The following is a 26,536-nucleotide window of genomic DNA, read 5'->3' as shown; positions in this document are numbered from 1 at the left end:
TGAAATCTAGTGTTTTTGGTCCAGTGCTTAATACGTATATGGATTTGTGCTCCCCTTGGAGTTGGTGAGCATCCTATACACTAGGAATCATTCCTCCATTATATTCATTCCTGTTCCCACCTCTAACTCACCTGGGCTATACAGTTAGCCTCCTAACTGGCCTGTTTGCTCACTAGTCTTCATGTTCTTCAGTCCACCTTCCACACTGCCACCTCATACCTTGACTAGAACATGTAACTTTCACATTGCTTCTCTTCCATAAAACCTTCGGCAGATGTTCCGGTCACCTTAGCACAGCTTGTGAGACTTTCCGTAAATTGATTCCTGTCTCTTTATTTAGCCTTACCTTTTGCCGCTTACCCTAGGAGTATCAAACTCTTAGTTTGAACCATATGAAATTGCCATTTTTGTAGGTCAAAAACTGCTGAATATCAGCAGATTAGTATGGTTTAGTCACTGTGGTTTCATGCCTCAGTGTTTTTGCTTATGTTCTTCCCCCTGCCTGGAAAATGTCACGGTTTTACCCAGTATCTACTCTAATTAGAAGTCACTTTTGGGTAGTTTGCTCTGATCCTTTTCATTGCTTCCATTCCACCTGTGCTGCCCTCTCTTGTAGCACTACCACGCTGTGTTGTCATTGCCTGTATTTTCTTTGTCTCCAAGGACAGGGATTGCACCTTGCATATCTTGGTATCCCCCTGTTTCAAGCACTAGCATGTGGAAAGCAACCAGATGTTCGTTGACCTGAACGGGTTTTAGTAGACATTTGGTTAGTCAAAATTAGTGACTGAACTTTATTGCTATTAATTTTCTCTTTTAGCTGAAGAAAGCAGTAGTAGTGACAGTATGTGGTTAAGCAGAGAACAAACACTGCACACCCCAGTTATGATGCAGACACCACAACTCACCTCAACGATTATGAGAGAGCCCAAAAGATTACGACCTGAGGATAGCTTCATGAGTGTCTATCCAATGCAGACTGAACATCATCAAACTCCTCTTGATTATAAGTAAGTACATTTGATCATTTTCTATACTGTAACTTTATTAATTACATAGAAAAAAGTTAAGTTAAAAGAAGAATAAAATTCTCCTTGAAGCACGCAGGTAACATGGATGTTAGCTCAAAGACAACACGAGGAAGCAAGGCAACAGCAGGAGAGAGCAGCAGTGAGCTATGTTAAACTGCGAACTAATCTTCAGCATGCCATGTAAGTGAGAGTGCCTTATTGTCTGAGTCTAGGAAGTTCACTAATTCATTTTAACATATTTTGGTGTGTGCCTTGCCTAAAAATTTCAGCAGACTCTCTAGAGTAAGCTGAAATAATCAAGGAACTAAAATTTGGTCTTTCCAACAGAAGAAAACTTTCAAAGATAAATATTCACTAGTTAGCTAAAGGACCAATCTTAGGTTGATCTGTTGGAAAAGTTTAAATTTGAATCCTTGTTTATTTTGGTACACAGAATTATAGCTAAAAATCCAGTTTTGTTACATCTTAATTGATTCCCCAGCTTAGTTCAGGCCCTCATCCCTCATCTGAACCATTGTATTCACTTTCTAACTTGTTTTCTTCCCTCAAATCTCCCATTTATCCTCTCACCAAACTCCTCCCCTCACTCCACACCACCACTCCATCATTCACACTGCCATCAAAAGTGACTATTGTAGAATAAAGATCTGGTCATGTAACTCTTTGACTTAAACCTTCCCATGGCTCCCCATTGCCTACAGGATAAAGTCCAAACTCCTTAGCTCATGGCATGCAAGATCTTACAAAGTATGGCCCCCTGCCTACATTTTAGTATCCTATCCCCCATTTCTTGGCAACTGGTAAAATCATTGTAAAAGAATAAGCTCAGGTGTCACCTTAAGTGAAGCTGTGGTCATCTATGCTCCCATTAACACTATGTATATTCATATTTCTTATAGCACTTACCACATTGTATTGTAATTATTTGTTTATGAATTTGTCCCTTTCTCTAGACTGTGAGCTCCTCAAGGGCAGGGACCACTTCATTGCCTGTTGGTGCTTGGCACATAAAAAGTGCTAAGTTAAATGTTCATTGAATGAATAAATGTCCAATGCAAAAAATTGTAGTTTAACTTTTAAATACTTTGTTTTTTACTGGAATCTGTATGAGACTTTTATGAATCTTTATTAGCTTTGGAGATGGCAGAAAAGCAGTCTTTTAGATGATTGGTACAAAAAAGGGAACATATTCTGATGATTTAAATTTTGATTTTGAAAGCTTTGTATTTGTAACATAATGTGGCATATGTTTTAATATTGGGAGATAGTAATTGTTATCTTTTTAAAATTTATGTTTCATTTTGTTGATTTTTAAATGAGAAGAATTTCACCTGTTTTTCTTAAGAAATGATCATTTACCACATGCATGGTAATCTATTAAAATTTGCTTTAGTTATTTCTATACTGGTCTTATGAACCTCTACAGATAAAGTATACTCTATTATATGTATAGATTCTGATCCTAACTTGTCTCATATGGTCATCACCCATACTGTGACTTGGTTCTGCTCCCTCTTCTCTGTTTCTGTGACCACATTCCCTGTAATATATCCTTATTTCATGCCGAATTCAACAAGCTAATTTCTTAGCTTCCAACCAGTCACCAGTTCAACCATTCTGGAATTCTACCATATAGTCATTTGGGCCTTATCTCTCCCCTGAAAATTTTCTGCCAGTCCCTAAGATCTTGCATAGCATCTCATTACTCAGTACCATTTATCATTATTCTTTTGTCTGTAGTTTAATTCCCATTAGGGATAAACTTCCCCAGGTGACTATAAGAGAAAATTCCATTTAAATAATTATTACCATAAAATTCTTTTGGTTGTTGTGCTATAAGTGGTCTGTTGCCTGACACTTTAAAATATTTTTGTTTTACAATGATTTTTCTGTAATGGTGGTATCTGCTCTATAACTGAAAATACTTCCAAGTTACCTCTTTGTATTTTTATAGTTTATATCACACATATCTTCTACTCCAAATGAGATACAGAATGGATTTCAGGTTTTCTGTAACATGGTCCACAAAGCACACATAACTTCCTTCATAGTTGCCTCTACCAAATATAGTAAAATTATCATTTACTGTCCAGAACTCTTAGAAAATAGGGACCACTGTCAACATATTTGTCCAGGTAGCCTGGATTAAACATCGTGTCTTGCTATCTTTATATTATTTTTTAAAACTCAACATAGGGTTGTGTAAATTATAAGTAAATAATTTATTTTGGTAGTGGTGGGACTTGTTAAATGAATGAGAGAAGAAGGCAATATTGGCCAAACTGGGCAACTAGTTACCTTCAATTTCACTATTATGTTGACTCCTTCATGCTGATCTGGGCTAATTTGTGAACTTGAAATTTGAGTTTATGCCTTATAATAATGTGATAACATACAGAATTTTTGGTCTTAAGTTTTTATTTTACTTTTCTACATATGTCTTAGTTTTGAGTTTCATAGGACACAGAATCCAAGTTTCAGCATAAATGTTGTGCATTTCTTCCTGAAACAGAATTAATCTCTTCTTTCAGTAATTTTTATAGCACTTTGATACATACTTCTCTTGTGGTATTTGTCACATTTTGTTAAAATTAATTATCTCTGTTTTCCCATAACAGATTGTGAGCTCCTTGAGGGCAGGAACCCTATCTTATTTATCTTTTTTTTTTTTTTTTTTGCATCCATAGGACATAAAAGAAGCCTGGCACATAGTAGGCACTGTGTGAATGAATGAGTGAGTGAGTGCCTAGTACAAATTAGGTACTGAGTGAATGAGTGAATAATGGGTAAAACTAATATATATTAGTGAAAATATATGTATTCTGAAAATGTCATTTCTTTGGTCTCTGTTTTATATTTGTTTATTGATTTGTACCCTGCCTACTTTCAAAAAGGATTTGAGGTATCTCGTCTGTTCCCATGTGGGAAATTCTCATTGAACTTTTATATGGGGTATCAGAACTATCAGGCTAAATGTATTGAAGTAATGTAGAATAAACAACTCCTTAGCATTTTTAGACAAGTGAACATTGGGGTTTTGACATCATTGATGACATGATCAATGCCTAATCATTTTCCCTGACCTTTAATTTCATCATTTTCCATTACACTTCAATATAGAGAGCTGCATAGTTGCTGCCAGTATATTAATAGTCACAACATTGGTTCAGATCTTGACTTTGTTTTATATTTCTCTAGTCGGCGTGGTACAAGCCTAATGGAAGATGATGAAGAGCCAATTGTTGAAGATGTTATGATGTCCTCAGAAGGGAGGATTGAAGATCTTAATGAAGGAATGGATTTCGACACCATGGATATAGACTTGGTAAGAAACTTAGTAATTTCTGTCAAATTTTCATTGAAGATCCTTTGGAAATTAAGTTGGAATTCGAGGAAATAACCTGCCATGAAAAGTAAGTTTTGAAAAAAGATTATAAATAGTTGCCAGGTATTTTGGTCTATGAGAAGGGATTGAGGAGAGGGTGAGGTTGAAGAGGGTGTTAACTCTTAGTTTAAGATGGTAAATTTGAAGATTAATTTAGGACTATATCAATTTAAAGAATACATTTTGCTTACTATTATACCAGATGTCATATCCACCTTGTTTTCCATTTATTTGCCATTATGTAAACAATCCATTAGTAACTTGATACTACCCTATTGAGACAAATTTCTATATTAAATATCATATATATATGAATAGGGCTTTATCATACATAAAATGCTTCTCTGTATTTCATCTTGCCACATGTATCATTCAGCTTTGTGAGGTAGGTTGGGAGGATTGAGGATAGTGAAACTTAAGACAATTAGCATGTCCAAGGAGACAAAACTAAGAAGTGGTAAAGCTGGGATTTACTATAAGCTGGGTCTTCTGATTCTACTTCTTAGTGTACCGTGCTGTATTCTCCTTAAAAGGAAGAAATAATTAAATATGGCTTCTCTTCAGAATAGTGTAATTTGGCACCTTTAAAGGAAAATGATTTGAGAATGGCATTTTTAAAGTAAAACAAAAATGAATTTGCTAGTTTTTATCTTTAGGAATAATTTTCTGTGAATGATTTTGCTTTTGTATTTTTATGCATTCTGTAGTTTGAATATACAGTATTTAAAATATTGTAAGGTACACTTGCAATTACATATGCCATATGAACACTTAACAATAATTTTAATATTTTTAGCTGCTCTCTGGTTTATAGATCTAGCAATTGTTAACTCCCTTCCCTTTTTTTTTCCTTAGCCACCATCAAAGAACAGACGAGAAAGAACAGAACTGAAACCTGATTTCTTTGATCCAGCTTCAATTATGGATGAATCAGTACGTTCAATTTAAATGTACCCCAGGATTGCAAAATTAAAAGTACAGGCAATCCCTAAACTTGAGATTGAAGAGCTGGGACAGCACTTTGAGAATGGATAAAAACAATTGGACAGGAGAAAAAGAGGCAGGCAGGAGGGATTTCAGGAGGAGGGGAGGAGTGGTTCAATGGTGGTAACAGATTAAAAGTGCCTTTGAATCCCTGGCCAACTGGGACTTGAGTGTTATGTTAGGGAATTTGGACTTTTCCTGTAGGCTTAAGTTTGAGGGAGTGGTGTGATCAGAATTATGTTTCAGAAAGATTTCCTTGGCATTTATGGATGGATAGGATGAAGGACAAATCATAATAATAATATGAAGACATGATAAAAAAATAGAACTTGAATAAAGGTTTCATAATAAAGAGAAGGTAATTGAGATTACTGGTTATTATTAGGTATTGTCAGTTCTGTTTCTTAAGTACCTCTCCTGTCTGTCCCCACTGCCATATTGTCCCTGACAATACCTTAGTACAAATCACCTTCAGTTTTTACTTGGCCTATTGCAGTAGCCAGGCAGTGATGATTTTATTCATTTTGAGTTCTGCCTAGCATAATAGGCATTTAGTTTTATTTGTCAGACTGATCTCGCTGCCACAGCACTCCTTTAAAGCTCTTTTGGGGTCATCTTTCTAAAATGCAAATCTGGTTCTCTCCCTCATAGTTTTAGGTCTTTCATTGACTTTTTCCCCCATTACCATTAAGAAAAAACTGGATTCTCAGCGTGGTGAACAACGACTTTTTGTGTTCTTGCTCCTTTGCCACTTAACCTTGGCTTTTTCCTTACATGCATCCTGCTCTCCATCCATGCCAAGTCTTACAGTTCCTCTCAGACACACTAAACTCTTTCATGACACCATCACTCTGTATAAGCTTCTCTCTCTGCCAGAATTGTCCCTTTCCTTTTCCTCCTAGTGAATTCATCCTTTAATAGTTCTGACACTCCCTGTGAAGTTTTTGCTGACCCTTCTAGATAGATGCTTTATTCTTGGCTCTCATAACACATTGTGTACATTTTTATTTTGATAATTATCAGATCTGTGTAGTGAAATAGGCTATTACATTTCGCTCAATAAGCTGAATGCCAAGTAGTGATGATTTTATTCATTTTGAGTTCTGCCTATCATAATAGGTGTTTAGTTTTATTTGTCAAATGAATAAACCAGTTAAGTCCCCTTCCATCTCATTTTTTAATGTCTACCCATTTGTGCTCCTTCCTCCTAACACCTGCTACCTCGGGTGACCATTGGCTGAGGCCTGCCTCCCATGCCCCAATTTCTGCTATTCTCTCCTTGCCCTTCCTCACCTCATAATCTGCTTTCAGATAGTTCTTGGAAAAATTTTGACAGACTAACTCATACCAACATATTCTATTAATTATTTATTCCATAAATTATTATTTGAGTCAGAGGACACCATTTCATAGAACAGCAGGTGTAGGAATCTTTGGATAAGCCATCCTGAGATCCTTTAAATCAGTGTTTCTCAGTCTCTGGTGTGCCCTTGAATCATCTGGAGATCTTATTAAAATGTAGATTCTGCTTCAGTAGGTCTGGAGTGTGGCCTGAGATTCAGCATCTTAACAGGTGCTGTCGATGCTTCACATCTGCAGCCCATGCTTTCAGTAGCATAAGTGAGCTAGGCCTATTCATATAAGTCTATAGTTCACATGCATATTGAAGTATATGGTTCCCTGATAATCTAGGAATATGTATCTTCTGATTTGTTTAAAAAAAAAAAAAACATGAAGGTTGTGATTGTGATGGGGAGTAAAAGAATCTTTTCAAGCAGATATAATGAAATGCATTAATTCAACCATTTATTGAGCTGGAATTTAGTGCTAAAATGAGTTTGATGCTCTCCCTGCCCTCTAGGAGTTTGTATTCTAGTTCACCTTGACTATCTCTGAAATGGATGGAAGCTAGTATTTGTGAGATTTGTGAATTAATAGCTAGCATGATTTAGTTGGAGCATCTCAGCAACCTTGTGAGAAAGGTGGTAGGATCTCACTTTTACACTCAAGCACACTTGGGACTGAAGAAGCGGTTCATTGACTTGTTCAGTTTTACAACTCTAGTGTCAGAGTAGTAATTTGATCTGAGTTCCTTTTGATTTAAAAATTTCATGCTGTCTCTGCTGTTGTACTTTCCAGAACTAAAATCAGACCTCATTTACAAGAAACACCAAGAAAAGTAATTTAGAGGGGCGCCTGGGTGGCTCAGTTGGTTAAGCGACTGCCTTCAGCTCAGGTCATGATCCCAGGGTCCTGGGATCGAGTCCCGCATCGGGCTCCCTGCTCTGTGGGGAGCCTGCTTCTCACTCTCCCACTCCCCCTGCTTGTGTTCCCTCTCTTGCTGTGTCTCTCTCTGTCGAATAAATAAATAAAATCTTTAAAAAAAAAAAAAAAAAGAAAAAAAAGAAAAGTAATTTAGAAATTGAAATGATTAACTGTAGTCAAAATTGATAAGGGCATTTAGAGATCTCTTTTATTTTTTATGTGGTCACTTAAAGTCAGGAAAACTTTAGGCATTTGTTTCCTTAGTCACTTACTAGATTTGCAAAAAGGTGTTCTTCAGATTACTAAAATAGTGAAATAGCAGTGTAAATTGTGTGCATATTTTTGACAACATTTAGGGAAAATACAATCTGAGTGAGGCCAAAGATGGGGACCTAATAATTACTTGTTATTTATAGATCTTTTGGCATTCTCCTGTTCATTGAATGTTATGTTACAACTAAGATGATAGTAGTTTAGCTGCTTCTACTATTAACATAATAAAAAAAATAAAATTAGGAAAATGAACACACGCATTTATTCCTGTAGTTTTATAGTATTACCACATGATGGCAGCAGTCACATAACTGAGTGCCCAGTGATCTTTCAAGGTTTGGGTATCTTTAGAACTCTTTGACCATATATATATGTATGTATATTTATATTATATATATGTTTAGGTTAATGTATATTTAAGTTAATACTAGTTTATTTTAAAATATACATCAAACATTACCTCCTGTTGTCTCAACAGTAACTTAAGAAATAGAATAACGGAAATTTTTAAAATGTAAAAATCTGTGTTTGCCTTTATACAGTAGCCTACATATGTTTTTACTCTATCTGTGATAAGTGAGTCATCAAAACAATAGCAGAATTGGGACTTAAATCCTTTTATACCCAGTTCTAAGATTCTCTAATTCTAAGTGAAATAACCCAAAACATCCTAGTATAGATGCTTTAAGTTATTACTAAATCTAAATATATCTTTTGTAACACGATATCCACATGATTCAGAAGTGGTGGTATAAAAACTAAGCAGCTCAGTTTTTGGTTACATATACACAAGATTGTAGATTTATGGTTTTTAGTGAGTTTTATATCTGGAAACAATATTGGTTTATTTGTGCCAATCATCACTTTCTGCTTCTACTGGGCCAGTATTGCCACAACACACTAAAGCTTGCTATTTATACTTTTTAAGTATATGCTTAAGCATTTATTAATGTTAACACCAGAAGCAGGTGTAGTTTGTTAGCACAAAAAGAGTGTCATTGATGCCACTCTTCTTTGTTGTGATTCTCATATTAGAATTATCTGTAGTATAAACTTGGTAAAAGAAGGGTTTAGTCTAATGGAGCTAATTTTATGTTCTAGTAGAAGAATCTACTTATAACCTAGTCTGTACAAAACAGAAAAAAAAAACTGTTCACGTGATTTCTACTTAGGCACTCTGAAAAGTTCATCTTCATGCCACACTCTACACGAAGAGTTGCCAGCTAAGATTTTATCCTTTCATTCATCATCAGATCTTTCCTTGCCCAGAGTTAACAGAGTATTTATGTCTAGAAGGGACCTTTAAACATCATCTAGGCTTCTTTGGTGGAAATATTTTCTAACCATCCGATCTCTGACTCTAACCAAAAAGGGAGAACCCTGACCTTTATTGGAAGGTGGGGGAGAACAAGGGGTGAGTAGTGGTGGTGGTTTTGGTGAATGACAGGTAAGAAGTGGGGTACATTAATCCTCTTTGTTCTCATTACCGGGGATTCCAAACACTTTGCAGCCTCCTTGTAGTGAATTATTAAGTAATCAGATAGATCCTGGTCTGAAAATACTCACTTCCTTCGGATCAGAACAATTCCTGAGTTCTGTGACTTTTGTTAAAATGAGACCTCGGGGCGCCTGGGTGGCTCAGATGGTTAAGTGTCTGCCTTCGTCTCTGGTCATGATCCCAGGGTCCTGGGATCGAGTCCCGCATCAGGCTCCCTGCTACGCAGGGAGCCTGCTTCTCCCTCTGCCTCTGCCTCTCTTTCTCCCTCTCTGACTCTCATGAATAAATAAATAAAACACATTAAAAAAAATGAGACCTCATTCACAAATAAGAGCCCTTCGCAATCCCAATCTTAGCTCATTACCTCTGGCTTTAAAATCATTTCTTACTAGCTCATTATAGTATTTTAAAATATTATTTAATTATAGTAAGTGCTGGAATTTTAATTGAACAGCCTAACTTTTAGTATATACAGTTAAAAGTTTTGTCTTGTTTTTGTCTGATGAACAAAGGGGAGTTGCTCCATTCATCATTTGCTTTTACTTTTTTTAGTTAGTGACAGGTAATTAGATTTTATCCTTCTTTTACCAACTGGAATGGTATGAAAAGGCATCAATATAAGTTACTTTGCCCAGATTTCACCTTACTTAATTTCTTAAAATTTATAGTTCTCTTTATTCACTCAGGCTAGATTTTCTAAATTTTCTACATACTTGTATTGTTCTTGGATATTTTTGGTCTACATGTTCAAATGCCTTTTTAAAAGCTATACCCACTCCACAGGGCAAATGACCAAGTTTGCAAGATATTCTTAAGCTCTTTCCATTGAGCCTGTGCCAGAAGTATATGTCAAGAAGCACACACATTTGTTCATTCAACAGATGTTGAGTAGCTGTGTTCAGGGCATTATCTAGGCATCAGGGGTGTGAATAAACATATAAATGAGACATGGTCCCTGCTCTTAGTTATATTTGTGAGGTAAGTAGCATCTTGATTAGGCCTGATGTTGTTACTTCATTATATATTCATGGTAATTTTAATTTTAGAATTATATATTTGAAGGGAGGGGAATTTTTCAGAGTTGTTTTATTAGCATATTATTAAACTTCATGTTAACAAATATTAATGTAACATTCACAGTTAAATTTTACAAAGAAACGAATGACAATTTTAACAAGATTTTTTTTTTCCTTCTCTCTCATTAGGTTCTTGGGGTGTCAATGTTTTAATACCAGTACTCAATTAAATCTGTGCTGAAGTCATTTTCTAAGTGGAAGAGGAAATTTTAAATAAAGTGTGGTAGATACAGTGAAAATCTGTACAGATTTTTCTCTAAGGAGAATATGACATGCTTATGCTTACCAAGATCAAGTGCATTGAGGGGCAGTTTTGTTTGCCTGAAAAAAGTAAAGGACAAGTAAACAATTTGATGATAAGCTACAGTTTTTCTTAGAAAGTAAATATTTTATTTATGCGCTGTTAGTTGGCTTTTGAATCAATTATTTCATGCTTTTTTTAAAGAAAATATAACAATCTAAAGAGGCATTTGGTACAGACATGAATCCTCTCACATTTATTTACTGGGTGTACTAAGTAATGATGACCTCTGCTGGATTTCTGTTTACATCCAAGAAACAAAGTTAAGGATGAATTTATTTCCCTGCCCTGAAATTATAGGATAGAATTGTTTTTAGCATTCTAAATTTAAATGCTTAAAACATCAATCAACAAAGCTTTCTTTTAAATATTGTAATTGTGGAGAAAAGTAAACTTATAAGCAGAACTTTTACAATTTTTTCATCTAAAATGTATTTTAAGATATTTTTAAAATCCAAGAGCTTCTCTATACTTTTCAGAAATAATCCAGATGCAGTGAACTGCCAGAAGGTAACCAGTCTCAAACATGCTTATCCCATTATCAACCCTGAAAGTTTGCTTGTCCTTTAAGATAAAAATGTAATGTTGTGATATTCCTTCCAGTAGTGCCACTGTATTTTGTCTCCAAATAAAAGAAGCTTATTGTAGTATGTTTGCAGAAAAATTCTAAACAAAAATTATACAGCTTATTAGAGTGTGGGAATAGGGATCTAAATTTTAAATAAAATTATATATATATATAAATTGGTGCTGATTTTATAATTGCGCAGTTTGTTTAGTTTTTTCTTACTTTTAAATTCCAACTTAAAATTATGAGGTTTCAGAAATATATTGAAAGTTTAACAATGTTTAAAAATAGAAAAGCATGAGTGTTCATGCTTTAAAATGATTTTTAAATTTGTATTTTATATTGTTTTATCTATCTGTCTTTGCAAGCAGTCTTCAGGTTAAAGATACTTCTAACAGGTTACAGTACATTTCCTCTGTATGTAAATTAGATGGGATAATAGAATTCATAACCCATAATATTCTTTGAAAGCTAAGCTTTAAACTTCATTTTATGTCCTTTCACAAATAAATTAGTTTAAAACAGAAAGTGGCTACTTGCCATTTTGACATCAACTCATTTTGCGAGGCTTAGGCAGCTAGACATCGTTTAAAACAAAATATTAACTTATATTACATGTATATCTATCTTTTGTCAGTCGTCTCTCAGTTCTTGAGGTATATTATTTTAATCATTCCATGCCTTAATATGCTTGCAATACAAGAATATCTTCAGATGGGTGAATACCAAAAGGCTTTCAGTTCTTAGAGTCAGAAGTCAACAAGCATTGGGCTGTGGTAGCCAAAAACCATAGGTTAGCTAAAAGATCATGATACAATACAATTGTTTTATTAAATCATGGTTAATAACAAATGGAACGAGACTTGTCTAACAGATTTTCCATCTACAAATATTGTTATGTGCAAAAAAGTACTGCCTATGTTGTTTTTCACACCACTGCATTTACTAGAACTGCTGAGAGGACTGTATATATGATTTTAAACCTAAGTTGATTTTTTTTTCTCACTCTTGAAAGGAGTACTTCTTTGTGAAAGCAGTTCTTACAGCTTTGTTTTCAACCAGCTAAAAATGTTTTATATATTACTCTAACCTGTTGTCCTCCACATTCTATTGTCCTAATTGTACTGTTTTCTGATTTGTATTTATGTCTTGAGACAGTAACTTTTTGAATAAAAATAAACCTACAGTATGTTGTATGTTTTATCTTTTATAATTAAAGGAGGAGGGTGGCTATGAATGTTTTAGAAAACATATCTCTTACCACAGCTTTTATGTGGTAAGCATAACACCCCATGTTTGGGTGGGGATAATTTATAGAAAACATTGCCATTATATATTTTTAATAAATTCATATATATTTTTAAATGAGACTAAATCCCTAATTAGGTTATTACTTTAAAATAGAAACCTGCAACCATTATTACTTCAATTTGTGTCTGGTATGGGTTAAATACTCTATTCCTCCAGGATACATTTGAGTACCTACTACGTGCTAGGCATGTGTTAGAGATCTAACCGTGAACAAGATAGATAAGGTTCCTCCCTCATAGATCTAGTGGAGTAAACAAAATAAACTTGTAAGGAGTGTTAAGGAAATTAGCAGTGTGTGCTGAGCTAGAGAATGAGTGTGTGTGTGTGTGTGTGTGTGTGTGTGTGTGTGTGTGTAAAACCTCCCTTAGACAAAGGGGCTCATGCTTGGAGGTAAGTGAAAGCCAACTTTTGAAAAAGAACTTTCTAATTGACTTAAAAAAAAAAACAACTATTGTCTTCAACATGTCAAGATATGCCTTGTAGGGGCGCCTGGGTGGCTCAGTCTTTAAGCATCTGCCTTCGGCTCAGGTCATGGTCTCAGGGTCCTGGGATCGAGCCCCACATCGGGCTCCCTGCTACACAGGAAGCCTGCTTCTCCCTCTCCCACTCCCCCTGCTTGTGTTGCCTCTCACTGTGTCTCTCTCTGTCAAATAAAAATCTTAAAAAAAAAAAAAGATTCCCTCTCTTCTCTTCCTCTTCTGCCCCTCCATGCCCTCCCCGTGCGCTCGCTTGCTCTCACAAAAAAAAAAAGGCTACAGTAAGTTTACTTATTTTTGAATTTATCTTATTTACTCTCTGCCATCTTAGGCGTACGAAGTTTAATGAATCTTTGGCAAGCTAGTTTTTAAATAATTTTACAGTACTTGTAGCAAAATTATAAGTAATTTTGAAGAAATAGCCAGTACTTGTTGGGTGTTTACTGTGTGCCGAACACTTCAAGGTACTTCACTGATAGTTAATTCTTGCTCTGAATTTATAGTTGATAGTATACACATTTTACAGATGAAGACACTGATGCACATGTTAAATCAACTTGCCTAAGGGCACATAACTCATAAGTGATGGAGCCTAGGTTTGAACGCAGATTGACTTCACAGTCCATGCTTTTAACCAACCCCCTTCATCTTTGTGCTAGTAAATGTACCCACCTACTTGCCTCTGTAGTATTTTATACTACATTTCTTTTTGGTAGGTGGATAAGCTGTCCCTGTATTTGAGACACCAGATTCCCCTCTTGCCTCCCCTGCATTATAAATTTTCCCCTCAACTGGATCATTCCTGGCAACATAAAAACATCTTTCATCTTCAAAACTAGGGGGGAAAAAAACCATTCCCTTGACTAAACCTTTCCCTCTAGCCACTGCTCTCTTTCCCTTTGCTGCCTGGATTCCTCCTTCTCCCATCCTTTTTTGTGTACACTCCAATCCGGCCTTCATTCCTGCCACTCCATTGAAACTCTTCAGTGTCCCAATGACCTGCATTTTGCCAAATTTTCTTAACAGTATTATTATCTCTAACCTATCTATAGAACTAGTTTCCTCCAAGTCACAGTGTTTACCTCTGCCCCAGGCTAACACACTGATGGCAGGTTGAATGTTGTGCCCTTTTGGTGGAGTACTGGGGATGCCTTTTTTTGGCTGCCATCACAGGAGCTTTCCCAAAGGCTGCACAACAGTAATTGAACTTGTAACTGCTATATTTAGTCCCTAACCCTCCATAGCTGTCAGAGTCTGGCTTGTGCCACATGGAAATTTCCCTGTGATTTCCTGGCTTTGTGTTAGTGGAACAACCAATTTCATCATCTTCCCCTCCTTTGCAAATGGTTTTGGTAGTGAGTTGAGAGAAGATTGGATGGGGTGTTAAAATTAAGCTTGGAGCAGAGCATGGCCCTCAATTTCATGCCTGCCAAAACCTGTTTGGGTCAGATTTACGTTTTCTGACTCTAAATCTCTTGGGACCAGTGTCCTTTGTACTAAGTCTCAGTGTAAGTGTAGACACATTTTAACCAGCCCTTCCATAGCGTTTAAAGGTTTATCCAACATGTTCTTAGGATTTTAGCACCTTCAGAGTCCTTTTATTAAGAATTGTCTGCTGGGGCGCCTGGGTGGCTCAGTTGGTTAAGCGACTGCCTTCGGCTCAGGTCATGATCCTGGAATCCCGGGAACGAGTCCCGCATCGGGCTCCCTGCTCGGCAGGGAGTCTGCTGCTCCCTCTGACCCTCCTCCCTCTCATGCTCTCTCTCATTCTCTCTCTCAAATAAATAAATAAAATCTTTAAAAAAAATTAAAAAAAATTGTCTGCTTTGAGAGCCTCAGGGCCTCTGTATGCAGAAGGCTAAGCTGTTGTAAGAGGAGACTTAATAGCAATTCAGTGACTTAATACATTTATTTATTTCTCCGTCTGGTAACAATTCAGGATGGCTCTTCCCAATTGGCAGGTGCCTTTTCTCTATATAGTTGTTGAGAGACACTGGCTAATGGAAACCAACTCTGCCATCTTTAACACATATCTTCCAAGGTTGTTTGGTCATAACCATTCTAGCCCATAGGAGGTGGGGAAAGATCATGGAGGAGTGCATGTGGGAGGTTTTCATGGGCCAGGCCTGAAAGTGGTATCTATCACTTTTGTTCACATTCCTTTGAAGTGAATTTAGTTATATGGCCACACCTAACTTTGCAGGGGGTCTGGGAAACATAGCTTACTCATATGCCCAGGGCGAAGGGAAGAATGGATTTTGGTAGACCACTGGCAGTCTCTGTCTCAGTCTTTCCCCTTTTGCTATCCATTGTATATCCATCCTGCCATTCTTAGGACATACTTGTCCCTTCCCTCAAGGGAAACAACCTGAAGTCCTATTCCAGTTACTACATGTAGCTCCAAGTCCAGTTTCTCTGGGTTATGGTCAGTCTTCTCCATCAGGTCCAAATACAGATATCCTCTGACACCCAGTTTAGAAATGTGAAGCATGGACAGAATGACTACAATGACTCACATTCAGAAAAGAGAAGGATGGGAAATGTAGCAGTCACTTGGTCCATAGGAAACCAGCTAGACAGAAATTGTGAAGACTTCCTGCCCTGGCAGTGGAAGTCCTTTGGTCAGATTCTGGTTCTGCTCTCTGGATGGGATTTCCTTATCTTTTGTCTTCCTTATCTGCCCTCTGTCAGGGTTTTTTTTTGTTGTTGTTTTTTTTGTCCATTATCCATGGCCACCTCTGAATTGGGCAATGACAAATAGTTTATTTTGTTTGGAAGCATCCCTCTTTCAGATAATTGATCTGTATTAGTTGATAGAGAATACGCTGCTGTTACAAGACCTGACAATGGCTTATATATAGTGGCTTACATAAGAGAGGCTTTTCTCTGCCCTTCTGCAGTCCAGAGTAGCGGATCTAGGTTAAGGTGTCGCTCCTCTTCTCTGTGGTTATCCGGGCTGACGGTGGGAAGTTCTGTCATTTTTTACAACTGTTTTGTTCAGGAGGCATATCACTTGCTAGAGTCCAATATTTACAGTTTTTTTGTCTAGGTTTTATATATTAAATGTTTTATTTTGAAATAATGTCAGACTTACAGAAAGGTTGCAAGAATTAGTACAAAGAAGTCTTGAATTAGTACAAAGAAGTCATATTTTTAAGTGTTAACATTTTACCGTATTTTATCATTCTCTTTCAACGTACACACATTTTTTTTCTGAAAAGTTTAATAATGTTGCAGACACGATGCTCTGTTAGCTCTAAAATATATATTTCCTAAAATTCAAGAATATTCACTTACATAACCACAGAACAAATAACAAAATCAGGAAACTAACATTGACACAACACTATTATTTAATCTGCAGACTTTATTTAAAATTTTCCTAGTGTCCAACTAATGTTCTTTATACCAAGAGAATAAAAATATCTGGTCCAGGAAATAATTCATGATGACATACTGCATTTAATTGTCATGTCTCTTTAGTCTCTGCTAATCCAGAAATATCGCTAGTCTTTGTCTTTTATAACATGGACATTTTTGAAGAGTACAGGCCAGTCATTTTATGGACTGTACCTCAGTTTCGGCTTGTCTAATATTTCCTCATGATTAGATAGGTTCAGGTTTACCCACTTTTAGCAGGAATACTACAGAAATAATGTTGTGTTCTCAGTGCATCATATCAGGAGGCACATGATGTTGATTTGTCCCTGTACTGGTAATTTTAACTTTGATTACTTGGTTGAGATGATGCTGGGTTTCTCCACTGTGAAGTTGCTATATTTTTGCCTTGTATTTAATAAGTACTTTGTGGGGAGAAAGTTTGAGTCTATGTAAATAATCTGTAACTCATCAACTTTCTTGCCTTAATCAATTATTACTATTTACTTATATCAGTATTGACTCAGCAATATTTGTTTTAATCTATGGTTATAATTCATTAATAGCACTATTTATTTCATCGATCAGTTTGTCCCAGATTTGGCCAATGGGAATCCTTTCAAGCTGGCTCCTGTGTCTTTTGATACGTTCTTTTTCTTTCTTTCTTTTTTTTTTTTTTAAGATTTATTCATTTATTTTAGAGAGAGAGTGAACAAGTGGGAGGGGCAGAGGGAGAGGCAGAGAGAATCTCAAGCAGACTCTGCGCTGAGCGTGGAGCCCGTGGCAGAGCTCAGTGCCAGGACCCCAAGATCACGACCCAAGCCGAAACCAAGAGTCGGAAGCCCAACTGACTGCACCACTCAGGCGCCCCTGTTCTTTTTTTTTCTTTTTTCAAGTTTTTATTTATCTTTTGATATGTTCTCATTCTTTGATTGTTTCATTACTTTTTGGTACCACAAGATATTCCAGGCTCCTTTTGTTTTTTCCCTGCTCAGCCTTGGAATCAGCCATTTCTCCAAGAAGCCCCAGTTCCTTTTATTGGAGAATGGTCTTTAGAAATCAGGATATGGGATCTACATGTGTTCATTGCTACTGGGTTGTGATTGCTTCTAGAGGCCATCTTAGATGACAGAGTTGGGAAATACCTGTCTGTATACACATACATATGCATACTTCTATATCTATCTGTATGTATGTTCTGTGTCACCCTCCTCCCTCGCTACTGCCACCACAATGGGGTTATGTTACTCATTTGACATATAGTTAGGTTCATTTGCTTCTTGGGGTCCTCCTCAATCTTCATTGATTTTATTCATTTTTGAATATGTGAACATTAACATGATTTGAAAAGCCAAAGCTATACAAAAATACATATTTAAAGAAGTCTCACTCCAACCCCTGAATTCTTCTATCCCATTCTCATCCACCATTCTTTCCATCTTGTTCCCATTCATCCCCTGTAGATAACCAGTCAAAATTTTTAGTTTCTGGTTTGTAGTTCTTGTGTTTCCTTTTACAAAATAAGCAGATACATGGGTATTTTCTTATTTTCCCTTCTTTATTACTCCTTTGCATTCTTTTTTTTAAATTTTTTTTTTTACTTAATATTTCCACTGTATGTGAACTATACTGGAATTTTAAAAAATAGACAAAAACCCACAATATTTCCTAGAAATCACTCCAAATCATTTATAGATACTCATTCTTTCTTGTGGTTACATATTACTCCATTGTGTGGGTATACTATAGTTTAACCACCTTCCTATGTATGGGTATTGTTTTGCACTCACAAAAAAATGGTACAATGAATAACTGTGTGTATATGTATTTTTGTATTGTTGAAGGTGTATCTTCAGAGTAAATTCCTAGCAGTGGAAATACTGATTAAAATGGTAAATGCGGGGCACCTGGGTGGCTCAGTCAGTTAAGCGTCGGCCTTCGGCTCGGGTCATGATCCCAGGGTCCTGGGATCGAGCCCCGCATCAGGCTCCCTGCTCAGCAGGGAGTCTGCTTCTCCCTCTCCCACTCCCCCTGCTTGTGTTCCCTCTCTCGCTGTCTCTCTCTGTCAAATAAAATCTTTTTTTAAAAAAAAGCTTTAAAATAAATAAATAAATAAATAAATAAATAAATAAATAAATAAATAAAATGGTAAATGCCTGTGTATTTAGGTTAAATATTGCCGAATTCCCTAAGGTTTGTATCAATTTGCATTCCCACCAGCATATGGTACTGAATGTATGAGTGCCTGTTTCTCCACAGCCTCACCAACCATTTTGTCTTACTTTTTGAATTTTGACAATCTGATAGCTGAGAAATGGTATCTCAGTGTAGTTTCAATTTGCATTTCTTTTTTTTTTTAATTTATATTAGAAAGAGTGCGTGCACACAAGTGGGGGAGGGGCAGAGGGAGAGGGAACAAATCCCATGCAGACTCCCTGCTGAGTGCAGAGCCCTACTCGGGGCTGGATCCCATGACCCAAAGATTATGACCTGAGCCAAAATCAAGTGTTGGAAGCCTAACCAACTGAGCCACCCAGGTGCCTCATCAATTTGCATTTCTATTATTTAAGTTAAGTTGAACATTTTTATTGTTTAAGGGCCCTTTTTACATCTTTTTTGTGAATTGTCTGTTTATGTCTTTTGCTTATGTTTTATCAGGTTTGTGTTTTCCACTTAATTTTATTTTTTTTTCTTTTATTTATTTATTTGACAGAGACACAGCGAGAGAGGGAACACAAGTAGGGGAGAGGGAGAAGCAGGCTTCCCACTGAGCAGGGAGCCCGATGCGGGGCTCGATCCCAGGACCCTGGGATCATGACCTGAGCCGAAGGCAGACGCTTAACGACTGAGCTACCCAGGCGCCCTCACTTAATTTTGAAGAGTTCTTTAGATTTTAGAGTTATTTGCCCTTTATCTAGGATACATTTTGCAAATATTTTCTCCCAGTTTGTCATTTGTCTTTTTTTTTTTTTTTAAGTAAGCTCTATGCCCAACGTGGGGTTTGAACACATGACCCTGAGATCAAGAGTGGCATGCTCTATCAACTGAGCCAGCCAGGCACTCTTGTCATTTGTCTTTGACTTTGCTTATGAGATTGATTTTTTTGCCATGCAAAAGTTTTTAAAATTTAGATGTGGTCAAATGTATCAGTCTTTTATTGCATCTGGATTTTCAGTCATAGTTTAAACCATTCCCTACACCCAGCATATATACGAATTCAGCAAAATTTTCTTCTAGGACTTATATGGTTCAATGTATTTATTCAGCTCTCTGATCCATTTGAGATTTATACTTGTGTGTGGTGTGAGGTATGACTTTAATTATATCTTTCTCCAAATGGCTATCCTGCACTGTCTATTAAGAGTTCATCTTTGCCCTAGCGATTTTATTTTATTTTATTTTTCCCTAGTGATTTTAGATGCCACTTTTATCATACACTAAGTTTCTCTGTGTACTTGGTTTATATTTCTGGACTTGCTGTTCTTTTTCACCAGTCTGTTTGTCTATTTATGTGAGCAGTACCATGTTGTTTTATTTATAAAGGCTTTATACTATGCTTTAACATCATCCCAAATGCGGTTTCCTTTTCAGTGTTTTCCTAGCTATCGTTGCATGTTTATTTTCCCCTATAGATAGTATCAATTTGTCTAGCTCTATATAAAATTTTTTTTTTAGTTTTTTATTGGGCTTGTGTTAAACTTAAAAACTGACTTGAGGATAACTGATATTTTTGTGATGGTAAGTTGTTCTATTCAAGAACAGTGACTATTGGGACGCCTGGGTGGCTCAGTCGGTTAAGTGTGTACCTTCGGCTCAGGTCATGTTCCCAGGGTCCTGGGATCCAGTCCTGCATCAGGCTCCCTGCTCAGCAGGGAGCCTGCTTCTCCCTCTCCCTCCGCCTGCTGCTCCCCCTGCTCGCTCTCTCTCTGACAAATAAATAAAATCTTAAAAAAAAAAAAGAGGGACTGTCTTTCCGTTTGCTCAACTCTACTTTGTGTCTTTAAGGAGTGTTTAAAATTTCCCTCACAGAAGACTGGCACATTTCTTATTAGGTCTCTTTCTAAGTACTTTATCTTCATTATTATGATTTGAATGGAATTTTTCTCTACCATTATCTTCTCTATTTCTTGCATATATGAAGGCTATTGATTTCTGTATCTTAAATTTATATTCTGATTCCTTCCTGGATAAGATGGTGTTGGAACAACTGGATGATCATATGGAAAAAAAATGAACCTCAACTCCTATCTTACATTATGCAAAAATCTATCTGTGATGGATTACAGATCTAAAGCTTCTATAAGAAAACATAGGAGGAATATTTTCATGAATTGGCAGTAGGCAAGGATTTCTTAAGGCATAGATAACAGTATCTATCAAAGAAAAAATTGATAAAATAGGCTCTCAAAATTTAAAACTTCTGCTAATGAAATGACACCATTAAGAAAATATATAAGCAAGCCATAGACTGGGGGAAAGTATTCACAAAACATATATCTGAGAAAAGACTGGTACCCAGGATAAATAAAAAACTCCAGGGGTGCCTGGCTGGCTCAGTCGGTAGAGCATACACAACTCTTAATCTCAGGGTTGTGAGTTCAAGCCCCATGTTGGGCATAGAGATACTTAAAAAAAAAAAGGACAAACCCTGACAACTCAATGAAATAAATAAATTCCTATAAAAATGAGCAAAAGATTTGAAGACACACTTTGCAATGGAAGATAGGTAGGCAGAAAATAAACCCATGAAAAATGTGTTCTATACTACTCATCATGAGGGAAATGCAAATTAAAATAACAATGAGATACCACTACACCCCTACCAGAATGGCTAAAATCAAAAAGGCTGATGACACAAAATATTGGCAAGGATGTGGAACAAGGGAAACTCTTAATATTGTGTTTTGGATAAAGGTCTGGCCATTTCTTAGGAAACTAAACATACACATGCCCTGTGATCCAGCAATTCCACTCTTAGCTACTCACCCAAGAGAAGTAAAAGCATGTGTCTATAAGAAGACCTGTACAAGCATGTTCACAGAAGCTTTATTGATAATAGCCCCAAACTGGAAATAGCCCGAGTTCCATCAGCAGGAGAATGGATAAGTAAACCATGGTATATTTATACAATGGAATATGACTCAGCAATAAAAAGGAATAGTGGAAAAAATCCTAACAGTTGGTTGCCTCTGGTGTGTAGAAGCCAGAATTGACTGGAAAGTGACACAAGCTTTGTCCTGTGTAACTCAAACCTTAGACTTAAGATTTGTGCATTTCATATTATTTATATTTTACCTAATAAAAAAACCATAAACAGGGGCGCCTGGGTGGCTCAGTTGTTAAGCGTCTGCCTTCGGCTCAGGTCATGGTCTCAGGGTCCTGGGATTGAGCCCCGCATCGGACTCCCTGCTCCACGGGAAGCCTGCTTCTCCCTCTCCCACTCCGCCTGCTTGTGTTCCCTCTCTCGCTGTGTCTCTCTCTGTCAAATAAATAAATAAAATCTTTAAAAAAAAATAAACAAGTATTTAATTCTGGTTAATATTTATACTGAAGTGTTTAGGTGTGAAATATATTGCTATCTTTAACTGATTTCAAAATGCATCAAAAATAGGATCAATTCGGGATGCCTGTGTGGCTCAGTCGGTTACGGGTCTGCCTTCAGCTCAGGTCACAATCCCAGCACCCTGGGATCAGGTCCCACATCGGGCTCCTTGCTCGGCAGGGAGTCTGCTTCTCCCTCTGCCTGCTGCTCCCCCTGCTTGTGCTCTCTTTCTCTCTGACAAATAAATAAATAAAATCTTAAAAAAAATAGGATCAATTCATGGATGAGATGGATAGATGAATGGGTTTGTGTAGTTAAAATATTAGCTGTAGACTCCAGGTGGTGGGTATATGAATGTTCACTCTGGAAAACTTTCTTTTGTGTTTGAAAATCTCCAGAGCAAAATGCTGAAAAGGAAGGAATGAGGAGAGAGGAAGAGAGAGAAAAGAATCACTTATCCTTAGCTTCTAAGAAAGAAGGATGTGGTCTGTGGAAACAAAGAATGCTAACAACCTATTCCTAAGTGCCAAATAAATAGACTCTGAGGTAGCTAACTGATCGTACACAGACAGTATATGCTTTTGGAAAACAACTTAATTTAACCTTGTTTAAAAAGTACGTACAGTTGTGGAGCACATGGGTGGCTCAGTTGTTTAAGCGGGCGACTCCTGGTTTTGGCTTGGGTCATAATCTCAGGGTCATGGGATCAAGCTCCATGTCAGGCTCCATGCTCAGCAAGGAGTCTGCTTGAGATTCTCTTCTTCTGCCTCCTGGCCCCCTCCTTTTGCGCTTTCTCTCTTTCTGAAATAAATAAGTAAAATCTTTTTTAAAAAAAGTATGTACAGTTGTAATTAAAGAGCTTAGCCAACAACAGCAAGAAGAACACCACTGCGGACTTATTCACTTCCCCATGGCAGAAATCCTCACTTAAATCAGCACAATCTGTTTAAATAAGATTTTTGCCTTGTTAAATAATTGGTAGTGTGGCTGCATTCAGAAAGCTATTTAATTTTTGTGACTTATCATAGAATGGCAGAATTGGAAGGAACCTCAGAAATTTCTAATCCAACTCACTTCATTCTACACAGATGAAAGCATACCCAAGGACCAACAAACCAGGTTAACGGCAAACCCAAGTGTTTTGACTGCCTGTCTCTAATTTTCCTCACTCCCAGGGGTTTTCCAACATTTCAGCAGAGCTATTTCATGAAATGAAACAGTACACAGAACTCCTATATGCAAAAAATAAGAATAACAAATGAGTTTCCATAGGTAGTATAAATCTCCATTGTTTGGTAAAAATATTCAACTGAAGACCTCTAATATTTCTAGGAGCTCATTTTGGAAAATGTGGATAAAGGTAAAAGAATTTTTTTTGTGTTTGGTAACATAATTTTATGCCTCGGCCTTGAAGGCAGTTATTGAAATTTAAGAGGAAGCGTGTATGGCCCTCTTTTGCCCAACTGACTTCTGGTTTGCTTTCTCTCAATATTCAAGGCCTTGTTTCTGTTCAGCCATGACTTTTGAGCGGGCTAAATGGCCCCTAATATTTACACCCCATTTTGTTCAAAATAGGACAATATAACAATATATAAATAAGCGAGTAATCAGGACAAAAGATAATTAAAAGTAAAAAATCAGTCAGGAGTGAGGGCCTGTATACCTGCTAGGAGTGGGCCATAAATTTGTTAAATTAAAAAAAATGATTACAGGATTCACAATATCCCTAAGCACATAAAACCAAAGCAGTTTTTCAGATTAAGCCCAACTCTTATGAATCTCATACATAGGATGCTGAGCAATGGAAGGAAGAAGAGTAAGGAAAACTTCCCATTTCTATTATATTTCCTAGGCTATCCCTCAGTGCAGGCTATTAGTGTAATGCTAAAATGCAACTCATTAAAAGCAATTCCATGGCAGCATCATTCACAATAACCAAAATGTGGAAGTAACCCAAATGTCCATCAGCTGAACAAATGAATCAGATGAATGAATAAGATGTATATCCATGGATGGAATATTATTCATCCATAAAAAAGGAATGAAGTACCAATACATGCTACAACATGGATGGGCCTTGAAAATATTATGTATAGTGAACACTCCAGTCACAAAAGACCATATCTGGAATAATTACATTTATGAACTGTTCAAAAAAGGCAAATCTATGAGAGCAGACACATCCTCCACTCCACTGGTTTCCAGTGGATGAGGGTGGTGGAAAGGGGAAAGGCTGTGTGATAGCTAATGGACATGGGATTTTCTTTGCGGGGGGTGATGAAAATGTTTCAAAGGATAATTGTGGTGACTATTGCACAACTCTGAATATACACTATACATTTTAAATAGGTGATTTTTTGGTATGCAAATTATATCTCAATTTTTTTTAATTTTTTTTTTAAAGATTTTATTTATTTATTTGGGAGAGAGAGAGAATGAGAGACAGAGAGCATGAGAGGGAGGAGGGTCAGAGGGAGAAGCAGACTCCCTGCCAAGCAGGGAGCCCGATGCGGGACTCGATCCCGGGACTCCAGGATCATGACCTGAGCCGAAGGCAGTCGCTTAACCAACTGAGCCACCCAGGCGCCCTATATCTCAATTTTTAAAAAGCAGTTATGTAGGGCCAAATAAATTCAGTTCAAGGATACAGTTTTCTTGTCTTCAGGGATACACTTTTATCCAGGGATAAATTTTATTTATTTATTTATTATTTTTTATTTTTTAAAAGTAGGCTCCATGCCCACTGTGGGGCTTGAACTAAGACGACCCTGAGATCAAGAGTCACATGCTGGGGCGCCTGGGTGGCTCAGTCGGTTAAGCGACTGCCTTCGGCTCAGGTCATGATCCTGGAGTCCCGGGATCGAGTCCCGCATCGGGCTCCCTGCTCGGCGGGGAGTCTGCTTCTCCCTCTGACCCTCCTCCCTCTCATGCTCTCTGTCTTTCATTCTCTCTGTCTCAAATAAATGAATAAAATCTTAAAAAAAAAAAAAAAAGAGTCACATGCTGTACTGACTGAACCAGCCAGATGCCCCCAGGGATAAATTTTAGACTAGAGAAACGGATAGACTTCATAGTCTTCAGGCAATTCCCCATAAATTTGATTTCTCTCAGCTGAGCTTTTGATAAGTTGACCAACTGTGGGTTTGAGGGTATGCTGTCTGACAAGCCCTTAGAGCACAACTATCCTGTTTGCCGAAGTGTAGAGCTATGTGTTTTAAAAGTCAACCCAAGTGAAAGATGAGCCAAAGAAGAACCGATCCTGGAATAGAAAGCCACTGCCCTTTTGTGTGGACACAGGCCAAGGGAATAGTCACTATCAGAGCCAGTAAAACTCTTGAGAAGGAAGTTGTGGTCTGCTTTAGCACATAGATGACCCAGACCCCCAAATTCTCAACTAGAGCATCACTATAGTAGTTTTCAGTTGGAAAAAACTTACTAAAGCAGTAACCAAATCTCAGTCATGAAAATGAATGTCAGGAAAGATTTAGCTTGGAACAATTCCCAATGAAGCAGCCACCAAAGAGAAACTAGTTGTAAAATGTATTCCTAGGTAACCAAATGAAGTGACTTGCTGAATAGGATTATTAGTGCTGAACTTGGTAAATGTTGAGGAATGTCTACCAAAAATGGTGACTTTGATTTTCGAGGGGTTGGTTTGAAACCTCTCTTTATTATTGTCACTCGTAGTCTGTGATAATAAAACCTGCATGTGGGAGTAGATAAATCATCTATCTTATTTCAAACTGATATTTAGTTATGAAGATACACCTAGAATTGAGGAAGAGCCAGAACACATGCCTGTTGGATGAATCAGAAAATTTGTGATTCTGATGTTCTTGTTTAATTGGTGACTAGAGGTGCACTGGATATACATTTAAGCAAAATGCTAAATGACCAAGTGTAAAAATCAATATTTACCTGAAGCCAAGGCCAAAGCTAAATAACACTATCATAGACAAAGGTTCTGGAATATAAGAATAAATCCAAAATCCTATTGAAAAATTATTAAGATTTCTGTTAAGAAATGAGGTTTTCACATCAAAATTTTTTTCACATTTAAAATTTTGATATTACATTGCAGAAACACACATTTCTCAGCACTGTCAGTTTTGTGTGCTGCTTGAAGAAAATGCTTTCTGAATATTTTTAAAGTAGACTATGGTTTTTAGAGCAGCTTTAGGTTCATAACAAAACTGAGTGGAAGGTACAGAGATTTCCCATATACCTCCTGTCCCCTCATATGCATAGTGTCCCCCATTATCCACACCTTTACATTAGAGTTCACTCTTGCTGTTGTACATTCTGTGGGTTTGGACAAATGTATGACATGTATTCATCAATATACCATCGTAAAGAGTAGCATCATTGCCCTAAAAATCCTCTGTGCTTTTCCTATTCATCCCTCTCCCTTACCCCCAACCCATGACAATCACTGAACTTTTTTTTAA

The 26,536-nt window shown here is 37.0% G+C and overlaps 1 protein-coding gene across 2 annotated transcripts in view; it reads left to right on the top strand.

The window, feature by feature from the left end:
- Positions 1 to 12,570, top strand: part of STAG2 (stromal antigen 2) — a 134,655-nt gene extending 122,085 nt beyond the window's left edge. Inside the window, exons 30-34 of one of the 2 annotated variants that reach the window (XM_021686638.1) lie at positions 821 to 1,010; positions 1,101 to 1,211; positions 4,230 to 4,356; positions 5,272 to 5,349; positions 10,642 to 12,570. In XM_021686638.1, coding sequence (XP_021542313.1) covers positions 821 to 1,010; positions 1,101 to 1,211; positions 4,230 to 4,356; positions 5,272 to 5,349; positions 10,642 to 10,665 — 530 coding nt within the window. In that variant the 3' untranslated portion in view covers positions 10,666 to 12,570. The remainder of the gene's footprint in view (positions 1 to 820; positions 1,011 to 1,100; positions 1,212 to 4,229; positions 4,357 to 5,271; positions 5,350 to 10,641) is intronic. The other variant, XM_021686632.2, reaches the window with a different exon arrangement.
- The last annotated feature ends 13,966 nt before the right edge of the window (positions 12,571 to 26,536 follow it).

The sequence above is a fragment of the Neomonachus schauinslandi genome, chromosome X (assembly GCF_002201575.2).
Source record: "Neomonachus schauinslandi chromosome X, ASM220157v2, whole genome shotgun sequence".
Classification (NCBI taxonomy): Eukaryota; Metazoa; Chordata; class Mammalia; order Carnivora; family Phocidae; genus Neomonachus; species Neomonachus schauinslandi.
The sequence above is the reverse complement of the archived record's forward strand: the minus strand, read 5'-3'. Positions and strand labels throughout refer to the sequence as shown.